We start from the raw sequence: 21,292 nt of genomic DNA, 5'->3' as shown, positions 1-21,292 counted from the left end.
TATGATGATGAACGGGAATAAGGCTGGCAGGACAAAACGCAATTCGCGTTTCCTCCCAACCCTCGCTAATTATTTCCTAATAAATCACTAAATAGTACAGATTAATATTCGAGCCGTACACATTGAGAGTAAATAAAAATACAATTTTATAGCACACATATTTATGATATTGTTTAAAACTGACTACCATAGAGATATCTATCTTCCATCCGGTCCCGCATTGAATTCCTGTCCACTAAGCATGAAACAAGCTGATGCAGTTACGAAACTCATGGTACCGACCTTGTTTTAAACAATCATGGATCCGTAATTTTTTTTTATTGCTTAGATGGGTGGACGACCTCACAGCCTACCTGATGTTAAGTGGTTACTGGAGCCCACAGACATCTCCACTGTTTTTTGGAAACACTGTGCTTTTTTTATTTGAAGGCATAATAATACACAGCTCGTACGTAATGCAAAGATAGTTCACAAATTCTCATCACCGATATTGATTATTTACGAACGTCGACTTACATGTTTTCTGGCTAACAAAGAAAAATATTATGGAAAATATTATTTCTAGTTATTATTATAATAGCATTCACAAATATTAGTAAAGTTCTTGAAATCGTGACAAATTTGTATTTACGTAAACAAAACGTTAGTCACATCCATTGTAACACTTTACAAAAATTAATCATAACACATACGAAAATGACCAAATCATATCGTACAACTTATATATTTACCACAATTTTTCGTATTTACAAAGATGTTCTTTGAAAGCGAAAATAATTAAAGAAAAAGTTATCTACTGTAGATGCGTGTGCGCATTATTTATCTAGAATCAAGATAAAACGATCTAGCACACGTCTGCATTTATCTGTTGTAATGTATTAATTTTATTATATTAATGACAGGATGTCCTCCCCTACAAACAGCCTCGTCATCTTAGTCGTCATCTTAGATTACAATACTGATGAGCATGAGGACCGTGAGCACCAAAATTCTATTTTACCTCGATCATGCATTGCGGCTTAAAAAATCTTTCAGATCTTAAATTTTAAAAGGACAGCATTATTTTCGTTATGATATCTGTGGGCTTCAGTAGTCCCTTGACTTCAGGTGGGCAGTAGCCCATTTGCTTATAAATAAAGCACGTTATATTAAATGTGATTCTTTGGCTTTTACCTAATTACCAATCAATTGAAGACTATAAATTAATTAATATTTTGACATCAATTTCTCTCAGGCACATCGAATAGGACGTATCTATGCTATATTATAATATTATAAAGCTGAAGAATTTGTTTCTTTGAACGCGCTAATGTCAGGAACTACTGGTCCGATTTGAAAAATTCTTTCAGTGTTAGATAGCTGATTCATTGAGAAAGGCTATAGGCTATATACCATCACGGTAAGACCAATTCATGTGGAGCACCAATAAAGAATCTTTCAAAATAGGAGGCTTAAATAGTTCCCTAACATTCTATAATTCAAATGTATTTTCACTTTCTATGTAAATGAAGTGGGGGGTACAATTTAGCGTTACGCCAAAGTAAATATTCCACGCGGACGGAGTCGCGGGCAAAAGCTAGTAATTTAATATTTGGGGAGAAACCAACTGAAGTATTAGTTTAAACATTTTTATTTATTCCAAATGAAACGTAATTAAGAAGAACGGTTTTTCCTGCATCATGTTCTTGGAAATAAGCAAATCGAAGAAAAACACAATGTTATAAACACCTCACATCCAAGCTATAATGTCGGCATTGAGTATATTCGTTAATGTACTACAAGATATGATTAGATTATGATGTAAATGAGATTGCAGACGACATTGAACATGACTCCGTTTGTCAGCCTGATGTATTCCGATAAAAAATCATATACGCTCCGCACGATTCATTCTACTCGTAAAAGACAACAAAAAATAAAATTTCAATAAATATATTGTAATATTTATTGCGTTGTTTAAGTCGCCAGTGAAATGACAGTAACTTTACTTTGAAAATGCTTTTTAATTAACGATCAAATACTAGAAAAAATACTTATAAAACGACCCTTTGATATTGAAGTGTAGTAAAACAGTTTGTTTGAATAGTGATTTAAAAAACATGTTATAGTTGCAGATGAACTATAAAAATTATGCATAAAATAATAAACAATAAGTGATTGACACTCAAGTGATATTTTAGTGTATAGTGAAATGTAGTGATTAAATGAACAATAAAAACAATCAAAATGATGTTGTACATGACCAAAACTACAGAGGAAGCAGTGGTCAAACGACCGCCGAGGAGACGGCATGTCAGTGCTAATATAAAGGTAATAAATAAACCGTAATAAACATGGAGGGTACATATATTAAAGGGCATGTATGTTTTGTAATGAATATTGTTACGCGCTGGGGTTCGGGATAAATAAATATTCCACCAAAGTACAACTTAAAACTGTATTTATCACTTAGAACACACACAGAACACCTCAAAATCCTCAATTCGCTTCTTCCGCTTCGCTTCAGATGACCCGTTCGCTGTTTCGCTTTGAGTAGTTCCGATTACTAACTAACTGCGTGCCATCTCTGCAACGTTTTTATAGTCGAGAATATTCCACACAAGTTGAGTATTGTGTTTTCCGCTATCTGACAATAGATGGCGTTGTACGTCTCGAGCGTTCTAGGTGCCACTAGATTCTTCGATATTCGTTCGGCTATTCGGCGATAGATGGCGTTACTCTTACCGTCGTAACAATATTTATAGATAAGGTAAATTTTAAGAATGCACGTGATGTCAAATGACCTGATTCGCCGGTTATTTCTTAAAGTTTATAAAAATCAATTTATCTTTTTTCTATTGTTCATTTTTCACTATCCGTGGCATATCGTGAGCATAAGTCGCATAATTTGCATTTGCAAAGATAACTTTTACTCGAATTATAATTTTTATATTCAAATTATAGAAATACTACACTTCTAATAACACACACACAAATATTTATAATACATCAGTACCATTTTAGATTTAAAATGCTCACTAGAAAAAGTTTTTATGTAGCGAATTTGACATTAACGTCTCTAATTTAATTTGTGTATTTCATTTTAATTTTTAATCTGATTTGAATTGAGACTGACAAATTAGAATAGGATGGTGGGCTTATGTTGTTAAAATAAGAGTTGGAACCACTACTAGTAAGGATGATCGATAAATATGAGTATTAGTGTTCGCCAGGCTCTTCCGTATGGTCTTATCTTCTGTTTTGCGCTACTATATCATGTAAGATCTTCCAACAAAATCTAATCGTGTAACACTTTATCTTGCATTTATTTCACAAATAATCCCAAAATCAGTGTGCTTAGTGCGAGTTTTTTAACGTTCTCGATAGCGTAAAAGTTAGCTCAAATATGTATGCAGTTGGAACAGCGCCCCTAGCGACCAACATAGGCAAACGTTCCAACTTCATACAAAATTGAGTTAACGTTTACGCCATCGAGAACGTTAAAAAACTCGCATAAAGCACATTGCCCTCCAAACTATCAAATAAATCTGCGTTGATGAATACGTTCGTGAAATTAAAATTCCATATCTTGTGTATTATTATTACATTACCTTTTTATTTATTGCCTTATATGCGCCACCTATTATTGGCTACCAGAACCGATAGACATAATAAAGTCGAAATCCTTAATTAGAAGTTACTCATGAATATCCATAAACACATTTCAGATTACGTATACTTTAATGTCATTTTCAATTCAATTTCCTACCTATGCTGATAGTCTTAAGAGGCTATATCAGCTTCGCCCTAACATGTAGGTGAGCTCACGGGGCTCAAACCGGAGTGTTGCTAACACGTACCCTAACAAGAGCCTTGCTTCGCAGAATTTACCACCGGATCGTAAACACGACCCACTGAGAAGATCCGGCGAGAAACTCAGTGGACGTTGTGATTGGCTACTAAATATGTTTTTCCTTCACCCACAGCGACACCTGGCTGGCATATCACAGTCGTCCTGCAGCGATGGTTCCTTGCTCAGCGTGGGCTCGTCCGAGATGGACGAGGACAGCAGCAGCGGACATCACCATTCGCACGAGCACTCCAGGAGCGACCACTTCGATTTTTACAGTGAGTGGAATTCAGACAAAACATAAGTTAGAAAAGTTAGAAAAATCAAATTGATGTCGTCGTGGCCTAAAGGATAAGACGTCCGGTGTATTCGTGTTGAACAATGCACCGGTGTTCGAAACCCACCGGCAGGTACCAAATTTTCTAATGATATACGCACTTAACAAATGTTCACCGTGAGCTCGTCCAATAAGCAATAAAAAAAAAAGACATCTATAACGTAAATGCTGGCACCAACCTTCAGACAAGAGTTCTAAGGTCTCAGTATAGTTACAACGGCTGCCCCACTCTTCAAACCGAAAGGCATTACTGCTTCACGGCAGAAACAAGCAGAGCGGTGAGTCTGCGCGGGTAGACTCACAAGACGTCTTAACACCAGTAAAATACTAATATTTTTGTTTTGTTTGTCAATATGTTTTCCTGACTAGTACAATTAAAAAGGGTGATCAGGGCCCTGAAACTGCGATACTTTGAGACCAATATTTTTTTTTGTATGGAAACTAGCGACATCTTGTAGCGGATGCCCCTAAGCTTATATGTTGTTAAAGTTAAAGCGTTCAATTATTGTGGTTAATGGAGCCCATAGACATCTACAACGTAAATGTGCGACCCACCTTGAGATATAAGTTCTAAGGTCTCAAGTATACATAGTTCAGTGCTTGAGCTGCTTATCTATGACTAATTTATGTGTATTATCTATGAGGGTGATTATAGGTTTGAAAATTAATTACCGCTTGTTTCTTTAACGTTTTCTAGACACATCGGAGCCTCCGACCGGCGTGGCGCCACTGTCGCACTCCGCCGCGCGTCACAAGATGGCCGTCCGACCGCGACGCACGCACGGCCCGCCCAGACGCAACAAAAACAATGCCGTAACTATTTCATTTATCTGCCGCAACTTAAATATCCAAACGATTTTCCTCCTAGAAACATTAACTGTGCACGCATCTGCCAGGCTGACGATGTGGATCCTTCCGGTCATCGTTCTCGTCGAACCCGTCGCTGGCGACGAAGGGCTCGAGGAGTAAATTAACCCACAGACACAGCCCACTGAGTTTCTCGCCGGATCTTCTCAGTGGGTCGAGTTTCCGATCCGGTGGTAGATTCTGCGAAGCACGGCTCTTGCTAGAGTTCGTGTTAGCATCGTCGTCAGGTTTGAGCCCTGTGAGCTCAGCTACTAGTTAAGGTTACGCTGAAATAGCCTCTCAAGGCTATTATCAAATTAATGTATCTGTATTTTATTATTGGTATTATTGTGTAAATTTTCGCCACCAACAGAACTATCGAGCTGTGTGTGTCGCAAGAAACACGTGCGGTTGCAATTGGTTAAGAACATTGTTCTCTGACCCCGCTATCCTATAATGATTACTGATTCAGAATAACACACACGCCAACTGGTTTTTCAAAAACAATCGCATCTTTTGACTTCACTGAAATCTCAAGTCCAGATATATAACAATTCCAAGTGCGTTGTATCTATTGCCGCTGCGTTAACAAAATAACGTTATCGATTTCCAGATTGCCGCATCAGCCTTGCCGATAACGCCCGAATTGAACGAAGAAATGATACGAAGCGTTACTCCCGAAGTCGCCATCAAAACATCCGAAATTGTCACCGGTTAGTAAGAGATGCCGTCTCATGATTTCATAACGCACTCTTAATGGGGTCTTTAATTAAATATATTTCTTTCATTTCAGAATCATTCTCTTCATCGTCAACGAAACATCATAAGATCGTAAAAGAGCAGCACCATCAAGTCAATCGTGAACTACAAAGAGTATTAGAGACACCAACTGATACCAAGTTGAAATCATCCTCCCTCCCTCCTGGTCTAGCACTCAGTCAGCTCGGCCAGTCCCCGGCCAAGTTGAGCATCGCGGAGTCCAACACCCCGAGGTCATCCATAAAACGCAGTCAGTCCAGTTCCCAAGGCACGAATCTAAGAGAAAATTCCCCTAAAAAAGAAATACACAGCTACCGCTCCGAAGACCGAATGCTTCAGTACAGATCGGACAACAAATACGCCGAAGAGTCTTGCCACGAGAAGAAGTCTAAATCTGAGAAAAAGACAGAGAACGAAAACATTAAGTCCTCGAAGAAAGAGGAATCGTTCTTCAGCAGATTACTGCTGCGGAAGAGCGGAAAGAAATCCAAAAAAGACCAAATAGACGGAGAGAGTCAACTCGAAGTGAAAAAGTCGAAAACAGACAGAGAACCCCCAAAATATAAAAGTGTAGATTCTGAGAGATTACCTGAAGCAGCGGGGCACAAACCTGTCCCACCCGAGCGCTCTCAGAAGTCTATATCTGCAGGACAGAGAGTGTTTGCAAACCAGATGCACAAACGTCTAGACACAAAGGGCTCTTACGTCCAAGATAGCGCCTACAAGGACGTGTACAGCGCCGCCAAGGTCCCGGGACTCGACTACAACATTACAGATCTCAAAATAGCCGAAGAAACAGACCGAATGCTGAACATGGAGATCAAGAACCGGTTCAGCAGACGCGAAGAGTTAATTGAAAGACCTGAACGTTGCAAGCGGATTCCCTCCAAGGAAACCTTCGATGATAAAAAAGGTTCATTCAATTTACAGCACGACACATCTAAAAGACCAGTATCAGTTCAAAAGCTAGTCGAACCTGTCACATCTAAAGCATTTATTAGCAACGAGACGGCGAGTCGCGTTGAAGAAGAGATGATGTCTCCTACTCTAGTCATCTCGGACGAGGAGCCTCCGATCAGAGCGACGCGCATCAAGAACACTCCATCAGACTACATGTTTAGCAGCAGCATGCCGAAGAATTTGCCTTATTTTAATACAAACGTGATGTCTTCTTCGCCCCCGAAGAGCAGACAACAGAGTTCGGAAGCGATAAAGCAAAGATCATCGGAACATGTTTCTGAAGTCGTCGAGAACATTATCAAGTGCAAACGTGAGTCTGTGCGCCACGCCGCCAGGACCGAGGAGTCCTACGTGTCCTCGGGCATCAGGTCTCTCGGCGACGAATACGTCGAAACCAGAAGCAGCATCGGGAAGTCGCACAGCTTCCGCTACGCTTCCGAGTGCTCCTCGATCAGTTCCCAAGAGAATCAATTGCCGAGTCTGCCCGCCGTCGTCGGCATATCCGAGCCGTTCCTTGAGAGCTGGGAGGTTAATTACAGGAGAAACGTCACCGAGAGAAACGACGTCGCCAAAAGAGGCTCGACCAGAAACTACGGCTTGCTCCAAGATACCGCTGATGCCAACTACGACAGTCTGCCGAGCACCGACAGCAGCTACTTGGACAGCCTCAAAACCGACGCCAATGAAGACAAACAATTATTCACAAACAGCATCCACATCACCATGGACCACAAGAGAGACAGTGACATATCTCAAATCGAAGCTAAAATTGACGACATCATTAGTTCTCCTAAACCAATTCTATCGCCGATACTCAAATCCAGCTCCTTAGACAGCATTAAGAGCAGCTCCGAGAGACCAGTAGAAGATAGACGCAAGACCATTTCGGTCGAAAGCGCTCTGAGTCAAGGGAGTAAGCCTCAAAAGGAAGTTAAATTGGAACCGGAAACGTTCATATCGGTCACCCACATTAACAAAGAACAATCTCCAGTCAAAAATGCAGACATAACAAAGGCTATCAAGACAGATGAGAGGACTTCAAAAGAAATTAAGCCTGGTGTGCCAGAATTCTTCAACATACAGTTAAACAAAGTGGATGTTGTTAAGCAGAGTACTAACGTCGTTTTGACCGCGAACGTTACACCAAAAAAGCCGGACAGCCCCCAAATGGAGAAAGACCAAGACTGCTTCCCAGCAGCAGAACCTAAATCGAACATTCCGTTAAGAAAAGACTCGTTCGTAGCGAAGGCAGTCGAGAGCATCATTGAGAACTCTCACATCGATGTTAAACTATCGCCTGCCTTGTCGAGAAAATCTATCGAAAAACATTCTCCGGCGCCGCAGAGCCCCTCCACTCCTAAAGCTTTCTTCAAAAGAAAAGCGGGGAGCGTCGAACTCCAAGACAAGCCAGAAAAACCCAGAACCAACTCTCTCAGCACCGAAGGAAGCACGGAAAAGATCTACGATAATATATCCGTAGATCAAAAGTCACATTCCAGTTATGGCAGCAAAAGCTCCATACAAAGCACAGATAGTCTGGAGAGTAAAGTCGATAGACCCGACGACGGGGTCGTGTACCGAAAGAAGCCGGTGCCGTCCAAAGACATCAGAGGCGACAGGAAAGACGACGAGCCCGAACTAATGAAGGTGTTCGCTCGCAGATCCTTGAAGATCAAAGACACGGAGGCCGACAGCATCGCCCAGGACATCGCCAAGTGCAAAGAAGAAAACGACAACGCCACTAAAACCAAAACGCTGAAGAACGAATTTAACGCTTCCATAAAATCCCGGGACAGCGACAAAGAGAACGAGGAGGCAGTCAAGGACGACAAGAGGGCGGGCGGCATCGCGGCCAGGGTCAGCCAGTTCGGCGCCCACTACCAGCGCAGCGTCAGCATCGCCAGCGTCGCCAAGCGGGACAGCGCGCCCGTCTGCAGGAACGAACTCAACCGCTACAAGAAGGAAGTGTCCGACTCCACGCCGGAGAAGCGCCTGCGGAACCGCACCTTCCCGGACTCCGCCAACGACAGGGAGGACATCAAGAGCATCACCAAGAGTGACGTCATCGCGTACAAGGCCGACACCCTCACGAAGAGGCCGTGGCAAAGGAACGAGGACAAATACAGATTGTCAGCCGAGAGGGAGAGGCGAGAGAGTGCTGTGATAGAGAAGGACGGGGATGTAGCGAGGGACGAGAGTGCGAAAGGGAGGGGCGGTGCTGAGAGCGAAGCTGATGCGTCTCCGCAGTTCAAGGGGATCCTGCAGATGCGAGCCGAGTGGGAGCGGAGAGCCAAACAGGGCATGACCAAATAACTGGTGCTAGGTACAAAGGTGCGTACCCATTACCCGTATGCCGTACCCGTACTCATAGTACCAGGCGCATATACTATTACTAGCTTTTGCCCGTGACTCCGTCCGCGTGGAATAGTTACTTTGGCATAACGCTAAATTTTACCCCCCACTTCGTTTACGTAGAAAGCGAAAATATTTTGAAACAGTTTATTGGTGGCTCTTCCATTTGTACCGGTCTCATGGTGATTTATATCCTATAGCCTTCCCCAATAAAAGGGGCTATCTAACACTGAAAGAATTTTTCAAATCGGACCAGTAGTTCCTGAGATTAGCGCGTTCAAACAAACAAACTCTTTAGCTTTATAATATTAGTATAGATATTATAGAGAAACATATCAGAGGTAATGGTACGTGGATAATTCTTCTGTACCTAAATTTGTAGGTATTATCACTGGACTCTGAGGTGGGGTCGACATTAGACCCGATAGATGTCACCACAAGCAGGTCCCATTTTCATTTAAAAAATACCCCCAATTTGAACAATTATTGTTTACTGGTGATAGGACCTCTTGTGAGTCCGCGCGGGTAGGTACCACCGCCCCGCCTATTTCTGCCGTGAAGCAGTAATGCGTTTCGGTTTGAAGGGCGGGGCAGCCGTTGTAACTATACTTGAGACCTTAGAACTTATATCTCAAGGTGTGCGGCGCATTTGCGTCGTAGATGTCTCTGGGTTCTAGTAACCACTTAACACCAGGTGGGCTGTGAGCTCGTCCACACATCTATGCAATAAAAAAATGGAACATTTCTTAACACCCTCATAGAATTGAAAAGATGTTTTAACATTCTCTTTATCGTTCCACAGGTTTCCAAACGGCATTTCATCTTTACAAATGTCCCGGGAATCCTTACCGTACCACGCTGCGTACTGCATTAATTAGTTTTTACAATTATAAATACTTAGTATATAGACGTGCTAAATAGCTTAGTGTTATTAAATACATAATATTATATTATATTAACATAATAAAAATTTATCTAATGTTGAACTCTGGGACATGTATTCTCGTGTGTTATAATTATTATTAATGCGTAGCGCATAGTTATATTTTATTAAATGAAATCAATGAAAAGAAACCAACGTAATTGAATGTGTAATAAATAATACGATTGTGTATTGAATTTATTTGGAAAATTGAAATAAACAAATCTATTCCAATTGTTTTTTTTTTTGTATTTTAGACAGATATAATAGATTTTTAAGGGATCTTATGACCTGGTATTAGTTACCTTACTTACTTACTTTTAAGTCATGTCCTATTTTAATTTATATTCTTATTTTTATGAGAAATGATGAAATGAAATGAAGATGATTAATTTGAGACATTAATCAACCGGGATGAAATCAAATGGAATGAGATGAGATGATATGGGATGAAATATAATCTCAGTAAAATGGTGGTCGTTTACTGAGACTTTTTCATTGGACTTTTTGGAGGATCCCGAGAAGTGACGTCCGGCGGCTTTGTTTCATTTTCCCACATTTGTGCACTTTCACAGATATTAAACAGTTAATAAGCCACCGTTATTACACATTTAAACCTGAAGAAACACTAAATAGACAAAATAAAACAAATCACACAACTTCACTCCTCGCGTTCCCTCCCGCCAAAAAGTCGCCGGTGTTGTTATATTTTATTTTAAGTGTTGCAAGGTTTTTTTTCCTCTTTTTCGGAATTCATCGAAGTGCTCGCGGGGTCTCTTAACCATTACGCCAAGGACGCAACTCTCTCTTTGAATTAGGGGTCAATATTCATCTCTGAGTCAGTCGATAATTACTTAAACCAGATGAATTGAGATAATGAAGCCTATAGATATCAACCACGTAAATGTTGTGATCCACCTTTATACATGAGTTCTGAGTATTAGTTTTCAATACAACGGCTGCCCTTAAAATCGAAGTGCATTACTGCTTCACGGCAGAAATAAAGGGGGTGATGGTAACCCAACCACAAGACGTCCTATGACCAGTAATTACGCAAATTTGAATTTTTGCAGGTTTGATTTTTATTACACAATGCTATCTATTCCTTCATCGTGGAAGTCATGGTTGCGAGATTTGAACACCGTCACTGTCGCATCGTTATAAATATTAGTAAAATATTAATATTTCAATGTAGTAACTAAAACTACAAATAAGAACCAAATACGCCCGCGAACTAATCACGGAATCTGATTAAATACTACACTATAATGTATGTTACTTATGGCTGATGATAGGTTTTTACCTTCAACTAATACATTGATCATCATCATCATTATCCTGCCCTTCTCCCAGTCACCTGGGGTCGGCGCAAAATTATTTCTCCTTCCATACTCTTCTTTCATATACAATTTCTTCGCTCACTCCCCTCCTACCCATATCGTCTTTCACACAATCCATCCATTTCTTCTTAGGTCTACCTCTTCCTCTAAATCCTTCCACATTCATAGTTAACACTCTCTTAACAACCTCATTTTCATTTCGTCTCATCACATGTCCATACCATCCCAAACGTGCACTCCTCAGCTTCTCTGTCACAGGTGCCACTTTCAACTAATACATTGATACGGACAACAAATATTTTTTGGTGGAAACGCGGCGTGGCAAGATACATTGTGTTGTATTTATTATTAATGATAATGGCTAGTGTGTGAAAATGAAATAGTAACAAGTGATTTCTTGGGTTTTTTCTGAAATTTTCATTGAATTTTCAGTACATTCTCACCATTTAACTGAGAGGTTGCATCTAACACTGACAGTGTGGTCTTAGTTCACCTTATACAATTCTATTTCATTTTATTCAATTCATTGTAGGTATAATAAATTTTATTTCCATTCTGTGTATTATGTCACTTTTCATTTAACAGAGATGGCTTCGGTATTCGTTTCAAAAATATGGCTATACGGGCTATTTTCCCTGTGCCTGGTCAATGGACGCATAAAAAAACGCAATGACACATAATTCCCGCCAAATGCCAAACGACCATAGAGTTAGTGGTAGGTACCATTGAAGTCTATAGTAGGTACTTATTAACTCCATGCAAACGACAGATTGCAATAGATAAAAACACATAATATTTGAATACACTTGAAACTGGAACCAACGATCTTTGGGAGCGACTCTGTGTTTCATTCAATGCTTGTTAAAATGCTATCGAAGACATCATTCGAAAAATAAGCAGCATTTATAAGCAAAGTGTAATTAACTCCCCTAGCGACAATCTTAAATAATACAATTAATATTAAGAGCCACGATTGTAATGCAAAAAACGGAGGCAATCTTTTGACAAATAGTATTCTAAAATGAAGGCAGATGGCGTTTATATAAATTATAATTTAAAATTAAATTACTATTATCATTTTAAAAAGATCGTGTGATTTGATTTGCAAGTAAATAAATTTATAAAATAAATATTTATAAAAAACATTTCTCAATTCCATAAGAATTGAATTTTTCAACCACTGACACTAAGAGCATAATATTGGAATTTTTTATTTTTGTTTCCCCTACCTTTTCGTTAGTAGCCTAAGAGGCTATTCCATCTACGCCAGGACGGGTAGGTGAGCTCACGGGCTCAACCAGAGAGAATTTGCTAGCACTGGCCCTAGCAAGAGCAGTGCTTCGCAGAATCTACCACCGGATCGGAATCGCGACCCACTGAGAAGATCCGGCGAGAAAGTTAGTGGGCTGTGTGGGTTAGTTCGCTCGGCGAACGTCGGACGGTCACCGGCGCTTGAGGATCCTAAAAGCACCGAGAGTGAATCTGGGAGATACGACAAGACATTTTTCGGGCTACGGCGGTGGCTTTGCGTTGGCCGTCGAGGTCGGATAAGTAATTAACGGCGGTCACGATAAGAGGGTTTTCGTGTCGCTCCGCTATATCGAAGTAACGTTCTGACACTTCCTTAAGATACCTAAATGTCGGTACTAGATTTAGGTCGTCGTGAAGATCTACATTTCTCGCATACCACGGTGCCCCGACGGCTATCCTGCAGAAAGGGGATTGGATGACCAGTTATATTCTACTCCCCAGAGCGCAATCACGGCACGTATATTTGCATGACCAGTAAACCAAACTTATTGTGCCACAGACGCTTTGAAATTCTTACAGAATGTGAATATTCCTCTCGTATTTTATTTAAAAAATATTATTTTTATGAACTTATTATTTAGCTACAGGTTTTTTCTTCACAACAACAGTTAATATTCTTCATAATAAATACCAGATGGCGATTCATCAACTTTCATGGGTTCCTGTTTTCACCAAAATTGATAATTTTATAAACAATTACAATATCTTTGTTTGGCATCTAAAAATCTATACCATAAACAGAGGGCAGATAATCTGAACGCATCGGAACGTCAAGGGGTGGGTGAGGGTTCTTAACGCATGCGCCCTCTGCAACCCCTCTAACTAACCCCTCCAAGCGAAGACTCCATTTTACTGACATTCCTTACGAAATATCTCTACGAAAATTGAACTCAAAACATATATTGGACGATTGATAAACTTAGAAACACGTTTTCCCACAGTGAAGTGTTTGTTGATTGTAAATTTTACAAAAAAAAAAACGAAGGATCTCCGCGCGTGCGTTCGTAATTACGTAATATTTTTTTATTCGTACGTCCTCTGATCTTGAAGAATTTCTATAGTTATACGGTGAGTGATAATTAGCTTGTTTAATAAAGTAATTCAAACTAAATATCATCAGCTCATATACATATCAGCTTAATTTGGTCGATTATAGTTGTTTCTCGTGAACCAAATTTATAGATTTTTAATTAAGAACAAGCTTAGTATTCGCAAGACACTACTCCTAAACTAATTAGTATCGTAATTGAGTTTTCTTCAGAAATGAAATATGAAACTGTACAATGTACTGTTTGAATAGTAAACCTAATCGATATCTATATTTTATCATTCAAATTAATGGAATGTTGTTTTCGAATCAATATAGGTCAACATTTTCGAGAATTAATCGATTGATATTTGCTTCAGAAGGCTACCTACTTTAGTGGCGCAAAGCGATTTGAACCGTTTTGTTACAATTACAATTTTTACAATTTTCAAATCACAAATTTGATTAAAGAAGATTTTCATTTATAAGTCATACAAAATAATAGAAAACTTCAGTTCTCTAGTTACCCTTGAGGATAAAAATATGAGTGAAAAAGTGAGTATATATTTAATTAGAGAATTCCGCAAAGATTGTTTGTTTTGGTACTAGTGTCGTAGCGACATCTGTCAACGAATAGCAGAAGCTTGAATTATGCCAACAATAACTACAAGAAATTAATTCGAGTTCTTAACAATAACATTCGCACCATCGTGTTATATAATCTATATATTCTAAAAAAGAAAATCGTGTTAGTTACACTATTTATAACTCAAGAACGGCTGAACTGATTTGGCTGAAAATGGGTGAGGAGGTAGCTTAGAACCAGGAGAAGGACATAGGATACTTTTTATCATGTTCCCATGGGACGTGACATAAAACATGGTATAACAAAACGCAACTGATATGGAATAACAAAACGCAACTGACAGCTACACGTAATATATTCTATGGTTAATTATAGTAGAATTTTGAAGTTGATCGGTTGATGTGTTTGAAACAAACCGTGTGGCGGAACAAAATTCGCCAGGTCCACTGGTATGAAATATCCATCACCACGTCATATTCCCTCACTGAGCTTCCGCGGAAGAAGTTCACTTTGCAAAAAAAAGCAGGGACTACATTGAATGAATTCATGGCTTGTATATTAATTTAATTACATATTATTTCCATACAACAACTCAGAATATTACTATATTAATGGCGTTCTGTGAGACTGCATAAATTGGATTTTGTTATCATTAATTGAGTCCAATTGAGTCGACTATTATCAAAGGCGGCAATCTGACTTTTGGACAATGATTGGTAAATCAGAAAAACGAATTATTGACTTTGTATTCCATCGGCAGTCACAAAACTCTTCGGAACGACATCTTAGATAAATAACAGGTTAACTTACGCGGTTACGCGCGGATTAGTAATGGGATGCTAATGAATTATTGGGATGGCGCCACCTTTGGAGTTTGTTAGTTACTAATTACCGCGACTATCCAAAGCGTGGTTCTACCCGATCGATCACGCTTTACCGCTAGCTGCCTAGATGGCGGCACTTGTATTATGTGGTGCTTGTGCTTACGAAAAGCTACGTGAGCTTCGTCACCCCCTCCCGCCGCCCGCGTGCCTCCATCGCCGACGCCCGCACAACAGTCACTGGCAAGGTCTACAGGTGAGTGCAAGTTCTTTTAATTTATTGCCATTTTATTGCTGCTTCCGTGTAATCATTCGCCCGCCCGCTCGCTTATGTGTATTTAATTTATATCTTTAGTTTGATTACTAGCTTTTGTTTACCGCTATATAGTTTTACCGCTCCGCTAATTATAAGTGACAAACATTTGTCACATACCGCTTAGGACGGCTATTTACACGCCTTTCTACAACCCCGCTTTATATGCTCCCGCCGCAGGAGGGCTATTTACACGCCCCCTTGCTACCCCATAGTTTGGTCCTGCGAGCCTGGATTAGATCCAGCTTAAATTTTAATTAAAATTAGAATTAATTTATGATTACCCCCATTCGCCATTTTGTTACAGTATTGTATTGTATGTAAAAGTTAATTACATTCATCGCTATTAGTAATAATAACTCGTAACCGCATATTGAATTATATTTATTAACTTAGTTCATTTAGTGTTATTTTTTAGTCAGTTATTTCATAACTTCATTATGGAAAATAGACAACTAAAGAAACTTATCGCGAAGAATAATTTAGTATTTGCACAAATTAATGATTTATATAATAAATCAAAAAATATTTCGGAGTTTGATTCGGAATTAATTGAAACTTTTCTTGCCGAATCAGAATCGATTGATGACATGCGTGTTAGATTTGAAAGCAATTTGGATGATATCAATGATTTAAATTTAAAGCAAAACCCCGAAGTTGAGCCTGAATACGCAGCTTTATCGTCTTTTGACACGTTATATAATTACGTAAGACGCGCTCGTAACAAAATTACAATTGGTAATTCGTCAAATGTAATGAGAACTACCGCCGCCATAAATGTAACATTGCCAACAATTTCACTTCCTTCCTTTGACGGACGCTCTCTTGAAGGATGGGAAACATTTTACCAGGCTTTTAAAGCTAACATCCACGATAACCCGCAACTGTCTGATGCGCAACGTGTGCAGTATTTAATGGGCAAATTAACACATAGTGCATTAAAGTTAACCGCTGGTATAATACCCACAGGTGAAACTTATAATATTATTTGGTCGAATCTAATTAGTAAATATCAGGATAAACGAGCTTTAGGATGTCATTATCTGAATAATATATTAGATTTAAAAAATTGTTCACCTACCGCAAATAGTTTAAATATGTATATTGAAAAAATTTCATCTTCGATTGCCGCTTTAAAACAATTAAATTTACTTGATTTGACTGATTTTATTTTATTACAATGCTCACTGAGAAGGTTGGATCCTCAAACTTTACATTCGTTTGAAGCATCGGTTCGTGGTATTGAAATACCCACAACTGAAATGTTTATTAAATTCATACAGGATCAGATAAAAATATTAGAACGCTCTGCACCGAAATGTAACATAGAGAAATCTAAAAATCACAAATCGTTTATTTCTAGTAGTTATAATGACCCAGTCCGCACTGAAAGGGTTAACAAACCGGTTTCGTTATCTACGTGCGATCTTTGCTCGAGCTCGCACCACACGCAGTTATATCGTTGTAATGAGTTTAAAAATATGATTTCACCGCAAGCACGTTATGATTTTATTAAATCGCACAAGGGTTGCATCAATTGTTTAAGCTTATCGCATACATTAAAAGCATGTCAATCAAAGTTAACATGCAATAATTGTAAGAAATATCATCATACTTTGTTGTGTTTTGGTAATAAACGGGCGAATCGAAAAAGTAAAAGCGTACCCAGTCCATCGAATGACTACGCTGATATGGACAGGCAGGTCAGTCGGTCGCAGGTACATGGAATTCCGAGTGATGCCGCGCGGCCCGATTACGGTCGGTCCCAGGTTCAATCTCAACCTGTTGTTCAGAGTTACGATCATCATGATGCCGCTTCGAATACTTGTTTACACTCTAACAGAACGATACAACAACAAAATAATACGACCGCTACCACGTTGACTCACAGTTCGGAAATAAAATCGAATAGTAATATTTTATTATCAACCGCTCAAATATACGCTCACTCGAATAAAGGGGAACGTAAAATAGTTAGATGTTTAATAGATAATGGTTCCCAAAATAATTTAATAACTGTCAATTGTTGTAAATTACTTAAATTACCGATTATACCTTTAAATAATTCTTATATTAGAGGTATTGGATTAACCGCTCGCCCGATTCACGGATATGTTTATTTAAATATTGAATCTAGATTTTCTCCTAATAAATATTATATTCACGCTTTAGTAGTAGACTGTATTACAGATAAATTACCCGCTTATTTTATAAATTGCTCAAATATGAATCATATACGTAATTTACCGCTTGCCGATTCAAACTGGAACGTTCCAGGTGTGATTGATATGGTGTTAGGTGCTCAGTTATTTCCATATATATACTTAGGTAATCGTATAGATACCGGCTCACTAGCGCCACCTGCCGTAGAAACAACCTTCGGTTATGTTCTTATGGGTGACGTACCTGAAGTGAGTTACACCGGCATTATGAAACCGCAACATGATAATTTTTCTGTTATAAATGATAATAATACCTCTTTGTGACTATCTAGTACAGTTTATATTGATAATCCACCCGCTTTCGAAAATACTAAAATTCATTCTGCATTCACTTTAAATAAAACTTTCTCATCTATAACGCATAAAGACCTTGAGTCATTTTTACATAAATTTTGGGAATTAGAGGAGATTCCTCAGGAGCGTCATCTTAGCCCTGAGGAAGCCGAGTGTGAAAACAAATATATTTCTACAATTACCCGCGATAATGATGGCCGATATACGGTTGAGTTACCATTTAGTAGAAATCCCGCTGACCTTGGCAAGTCTTATACTGTTGCTCACCGCCGTTTTCTTTCGCTCGAACGTAAGTTTGTTCAATTACCCTCACTCCGCGATGATTACGATATCGTTATACAGGATTACATTAGTAAAGGTTATTTAACTGAAATTAACGACACCGCTAAGGAAACCGATAACGGTTATTATATACCGCACCATGCAGTTATCCGCCCAAGCAAGACTACCACTAAACTACGTGTAGTTCTTGATGCTAGTGCTAAAACATCTAGTGGACTGTCACTTAATGACGTCTTGCATACTGGTCCCAATTTACAGGCAGACTTATTTTTGCTTTTACTACGCTTTCGTTTGTTCCCTGTGGCACTGTGCGCTGATGTGGAACAAATGTACTTACGCATTAGGGTGACCACAGACCACCATAAATATTTAAAAATATTGTACCGCTTTAAAAATGATAAACTTCGCATTTTCGCTTTTAACTGTCTGCCCTTTGGTTTAAAGTCATCACCTTATTTAGCAATGCGTACTATACGTCAATTAGCATCAGAAGAATGTTATCGTTATCCGGAAGCCGCTAGTGTAGCTGAGTCTCAATTATATATGGATGATCTCGTCACATCCCTACACGAAGATATTTCAGCTATCAAACTATCGAAACAACTAATTTCACTCTTTAAATCAGGAGGTTTTAATTTAACATAATGGGCAAGTAACTCCACTGCCTTTCTTAATAGCCTTCCGGAAACGCACCACTCTTCTGTAAGCTTCTCTGATGATGCTAATAATACCATGAAAGTTTTAGGCCTTGCATGGCTTCCCGCTAATGACTCATTTTTTATGACGAGCTCAAACACTAACGAAAAGTGCACTAAAAGAACAATATTATCTTTAGTCGCACGCTTGTTCGACGTGCTTGGTTTAGTTGCTCCAGTTATACTGTTCGCTAAATTGCTTATTAAGGAACTCTGGAATTCTAAAATAGACTGGGATGATACACCTCCAGATACAATTATTTACCGCTACTCTTCACTTGTGAAAGAGCTTCCATTGCTTTCAACTATAGCAATACCGCGCCATATTGGAGTTTTTAAAGACTGTGAAGTAAATATTGTTGCATTTTGTGATGCAAGCTTGAACGCTTACGGTTGCGTTGTTTATTTACACATTACAGATCCCACAGGAGATATTACTTTAAGATTATTGTGCTCAAAATCAAAGGTTTCTCCGGTTAAAATAACTACATTAGCTCGCCTTGAGCTTTGTGCCGCTCTTGTTTTGTCAAAATTAGTTAAACTTATTTATAACGCTTATAATTCTTTACATCCTATCACCGCTATATACGCTTTCTCAGATTCTACAATTGCTCTTTCTTGGATTAAATCTTCCCCGCATAGATGGTCAATATTTGTAGGAAACCGCATCGCTCAAATTCAGGAGAATTTATCACCTGACCGCTTTTTTCATATTAATGGTAAGGAAAATCCTAGCGATTGTGTGTCACGAGGTCTTTTACCGTCACAAATTATTAATAACTCGCTTTGGTGGCAGGGTCCTTCTTGGGCCTGCTATCCTATTTCACAATGGCCTATTGAACCTTTTGTACCTTGTAAATCTGGAAGTGACATACCTGAAATGAAAAAATCTGTAACACTTACCGCTTTAACTGTTGTCGAAGATTCCCCAATATATCAACTTGGGTTGAGAATTTCGTCATGGTCAAAACTTCTTCGCTGTGTTGTTTATGTACTTCGATTTATAAGAAAACTACCGCGAAACAAGTTTGTAACCGCATCCGATTTAAATACTGCTGAGAAAGCTATTATTCGAGCTTTTCAAGCTAAATATTTTGGTCATGATATTGCCAGCATTAGAAAATTAGATTTACCTTCGAAAAATATTCGTAAACTTAGTCCATTTATTGACGAAGATGGAATTTTGCGTATTCAGGGTAGACTTTCGAGCTCTGATTTACCGTTTGAAACGCAACACCCCGCTTTATTGCCAAAACACGATCACATAATAAATATTATTGTTGATTATTTTCATAATACAAACTTGCACACTGGTCCGGACCTTTTGATGTCCATTATTCGTCAACGCTTTTGGATATTGTCCGCTAGAAACGTTATAAGAAAAAGAGTGCATATGTGTAAATCATGTTTTCGTGTATCACCTTCACACCCAACTCCCATGATGGCTGACCTTCCGTCAAGCCGTGTAATGGAGGCCAAAGCTTTCTGTCACACGGGAGTAGATTACGCGGGCCCATTTAAGATAACGCTTGTACGCAAACGTGGTCATCATTCACAAAAGGCTTACATTTGCCTGTTCGTATGCTTAACGACAAAGGCTATACATATTGAGTTAGCCTCGGATTTGTCAACGGACTCATTTCTTGCCGCTTTCAAACGTTTTATATCTCGTCGAGGTCCAGTTTCTTTCATGTATTCAGATAATGGCACTAATTTTGTTGGCGCAAAGGCTCAGTTAGATGAAATGTATAAACTTCTAGTTTCAAATAATTTTATATCCGCATGGAATGATGAATTAACTAAATACCGAATCATTTGGAAGATGATCCCGCCTCGGGCTCCACATTTTGGAGGTTTATGGGAATCAAACATTAAATCCGTTAAAACTCATTTAAATAGAGTAATAGGCGCACAAATTCTCACTTACGAAGAGATGTTAACTGTGTTGAATCAAATAGAATGTCTTATGAATTCCAGACCTTTATGTCTTTTATCCGCAGATCCCAACCCCGAAATTCTCACACCCGCACATTTTTTGATGTCCACTCCTTTGCAGTATTTACCCGCGTCTGAATTGTCCGCAAATCAGATGAGTCTAACTAATCGCAAAGCGTTGTTAGATAGTTTGGTTAATTCCTATTGGAGGAAATGGAGATTAGAGTACCTGCATACGTTGCAAGTCAGACAGAAGTGGTGTACATCAGATAACCCCGTGAAGGTTGGGACAGTAGTTCTTATTCATCAAGATGACATTCCACCGCTCCGCTGGCCACTTGGCGTTATACAAGAGGTGTATCCAGGTGCCGATAACATTATACGCGTTGCTTTGGTAAAAACGAAATCTGGATTTCTTAAACATCCAGTTGTAAAATTATATCCGCTACCGCTAGAATAAA

At 39.0% G+C, this 21,292-nt stretch overlaps 2 protein-coding genes across 35 annotated transcripts in view; both read left to right on the top strand.

Annotated features, from left to right (window-relative positions):
* Positions 1-10,239, top strand: part of LOC101738072 (uncharacterized) — a 161,721-nt gene extending 151,482 nt beyond the window's left edge. For 20 of the 31 annotated variants that reach the window (XM_038015381.2, XM_004923751.5, XM_062672168.1 and 17 more), the window contains 5 exons: positions 3,966-4,107; positions 4,864-4,979; positions 5,626-5,725; positions 5,806-9,062; positions 9,886-10,239. In XM_038015381.2, the coding sequence (XP_037871309.1) occupies positions 3,966-4,107; positions 4,864-4,979; positions 5,626-5,725; positions 5,806-9,044 (3,597 nt within the window). In that variant the 3' untranslated portion in view covers positions 9,045-9,062; positions 9,886-10,239. Of the gene's footprint in view, positions 1-1,349; positions 1,400-1,961; positions 2,311-3,965; positions 4,108-4,863; positions 4,980-5,625; positions 5,726-5,805; positions 9,063-9,885 lie in introns of all 31 variants that reach the window. The other 11 variants (XM_062672185.1, XM_062672188.1, XM_062672193.1 and 8 more) reach the window with 6 other exon arrangements.
* A 3,242-nt stretch (positions 10,240-13,481) lies between these two features.
* LOC101743348 (protein Fe65 homolog) overlaps positions 13,482-21,292 on the top strand; it is a 78,882-nt gene continuing 71,071 nt past the window's right edge. Inside the window, exon 1 of one of the 4 annotated variants that reach the window (XM_012688399.4) lies at positions 13,482-13,724. The gene's annotated coding sequence lies outside the window, so the exon portion shown is untranslated. Of the gene's footprint in view, positions 13,725-14,134; positions 14,239-14,693; positions 14,823-15,329; positions 15,347-21,292 lie in introns of those variants that run through there. The other 3 variants (XM_062672206.1, XM_062672205.1, XM_062672204.1) reach the window with 3 other exon arrangements.

Source organism: Bombyx mori, chromosome 14 (genome assembly GCF_030269925.1).
Source record: "Bombyx mori chromosome 14, ASM3026992v2".
Lineage (NCBI taxonomy): Eukaryota > Metazoa > Arthropoda > Insecta > Lepidoptera > Bombycidae > Bombyx > Bombyx mori.
The sequence above is the reverse complement of the archived record's forward strand: the minus strand, read 5'-3'. Positions and strand labels throughout refer to the sequence as shown.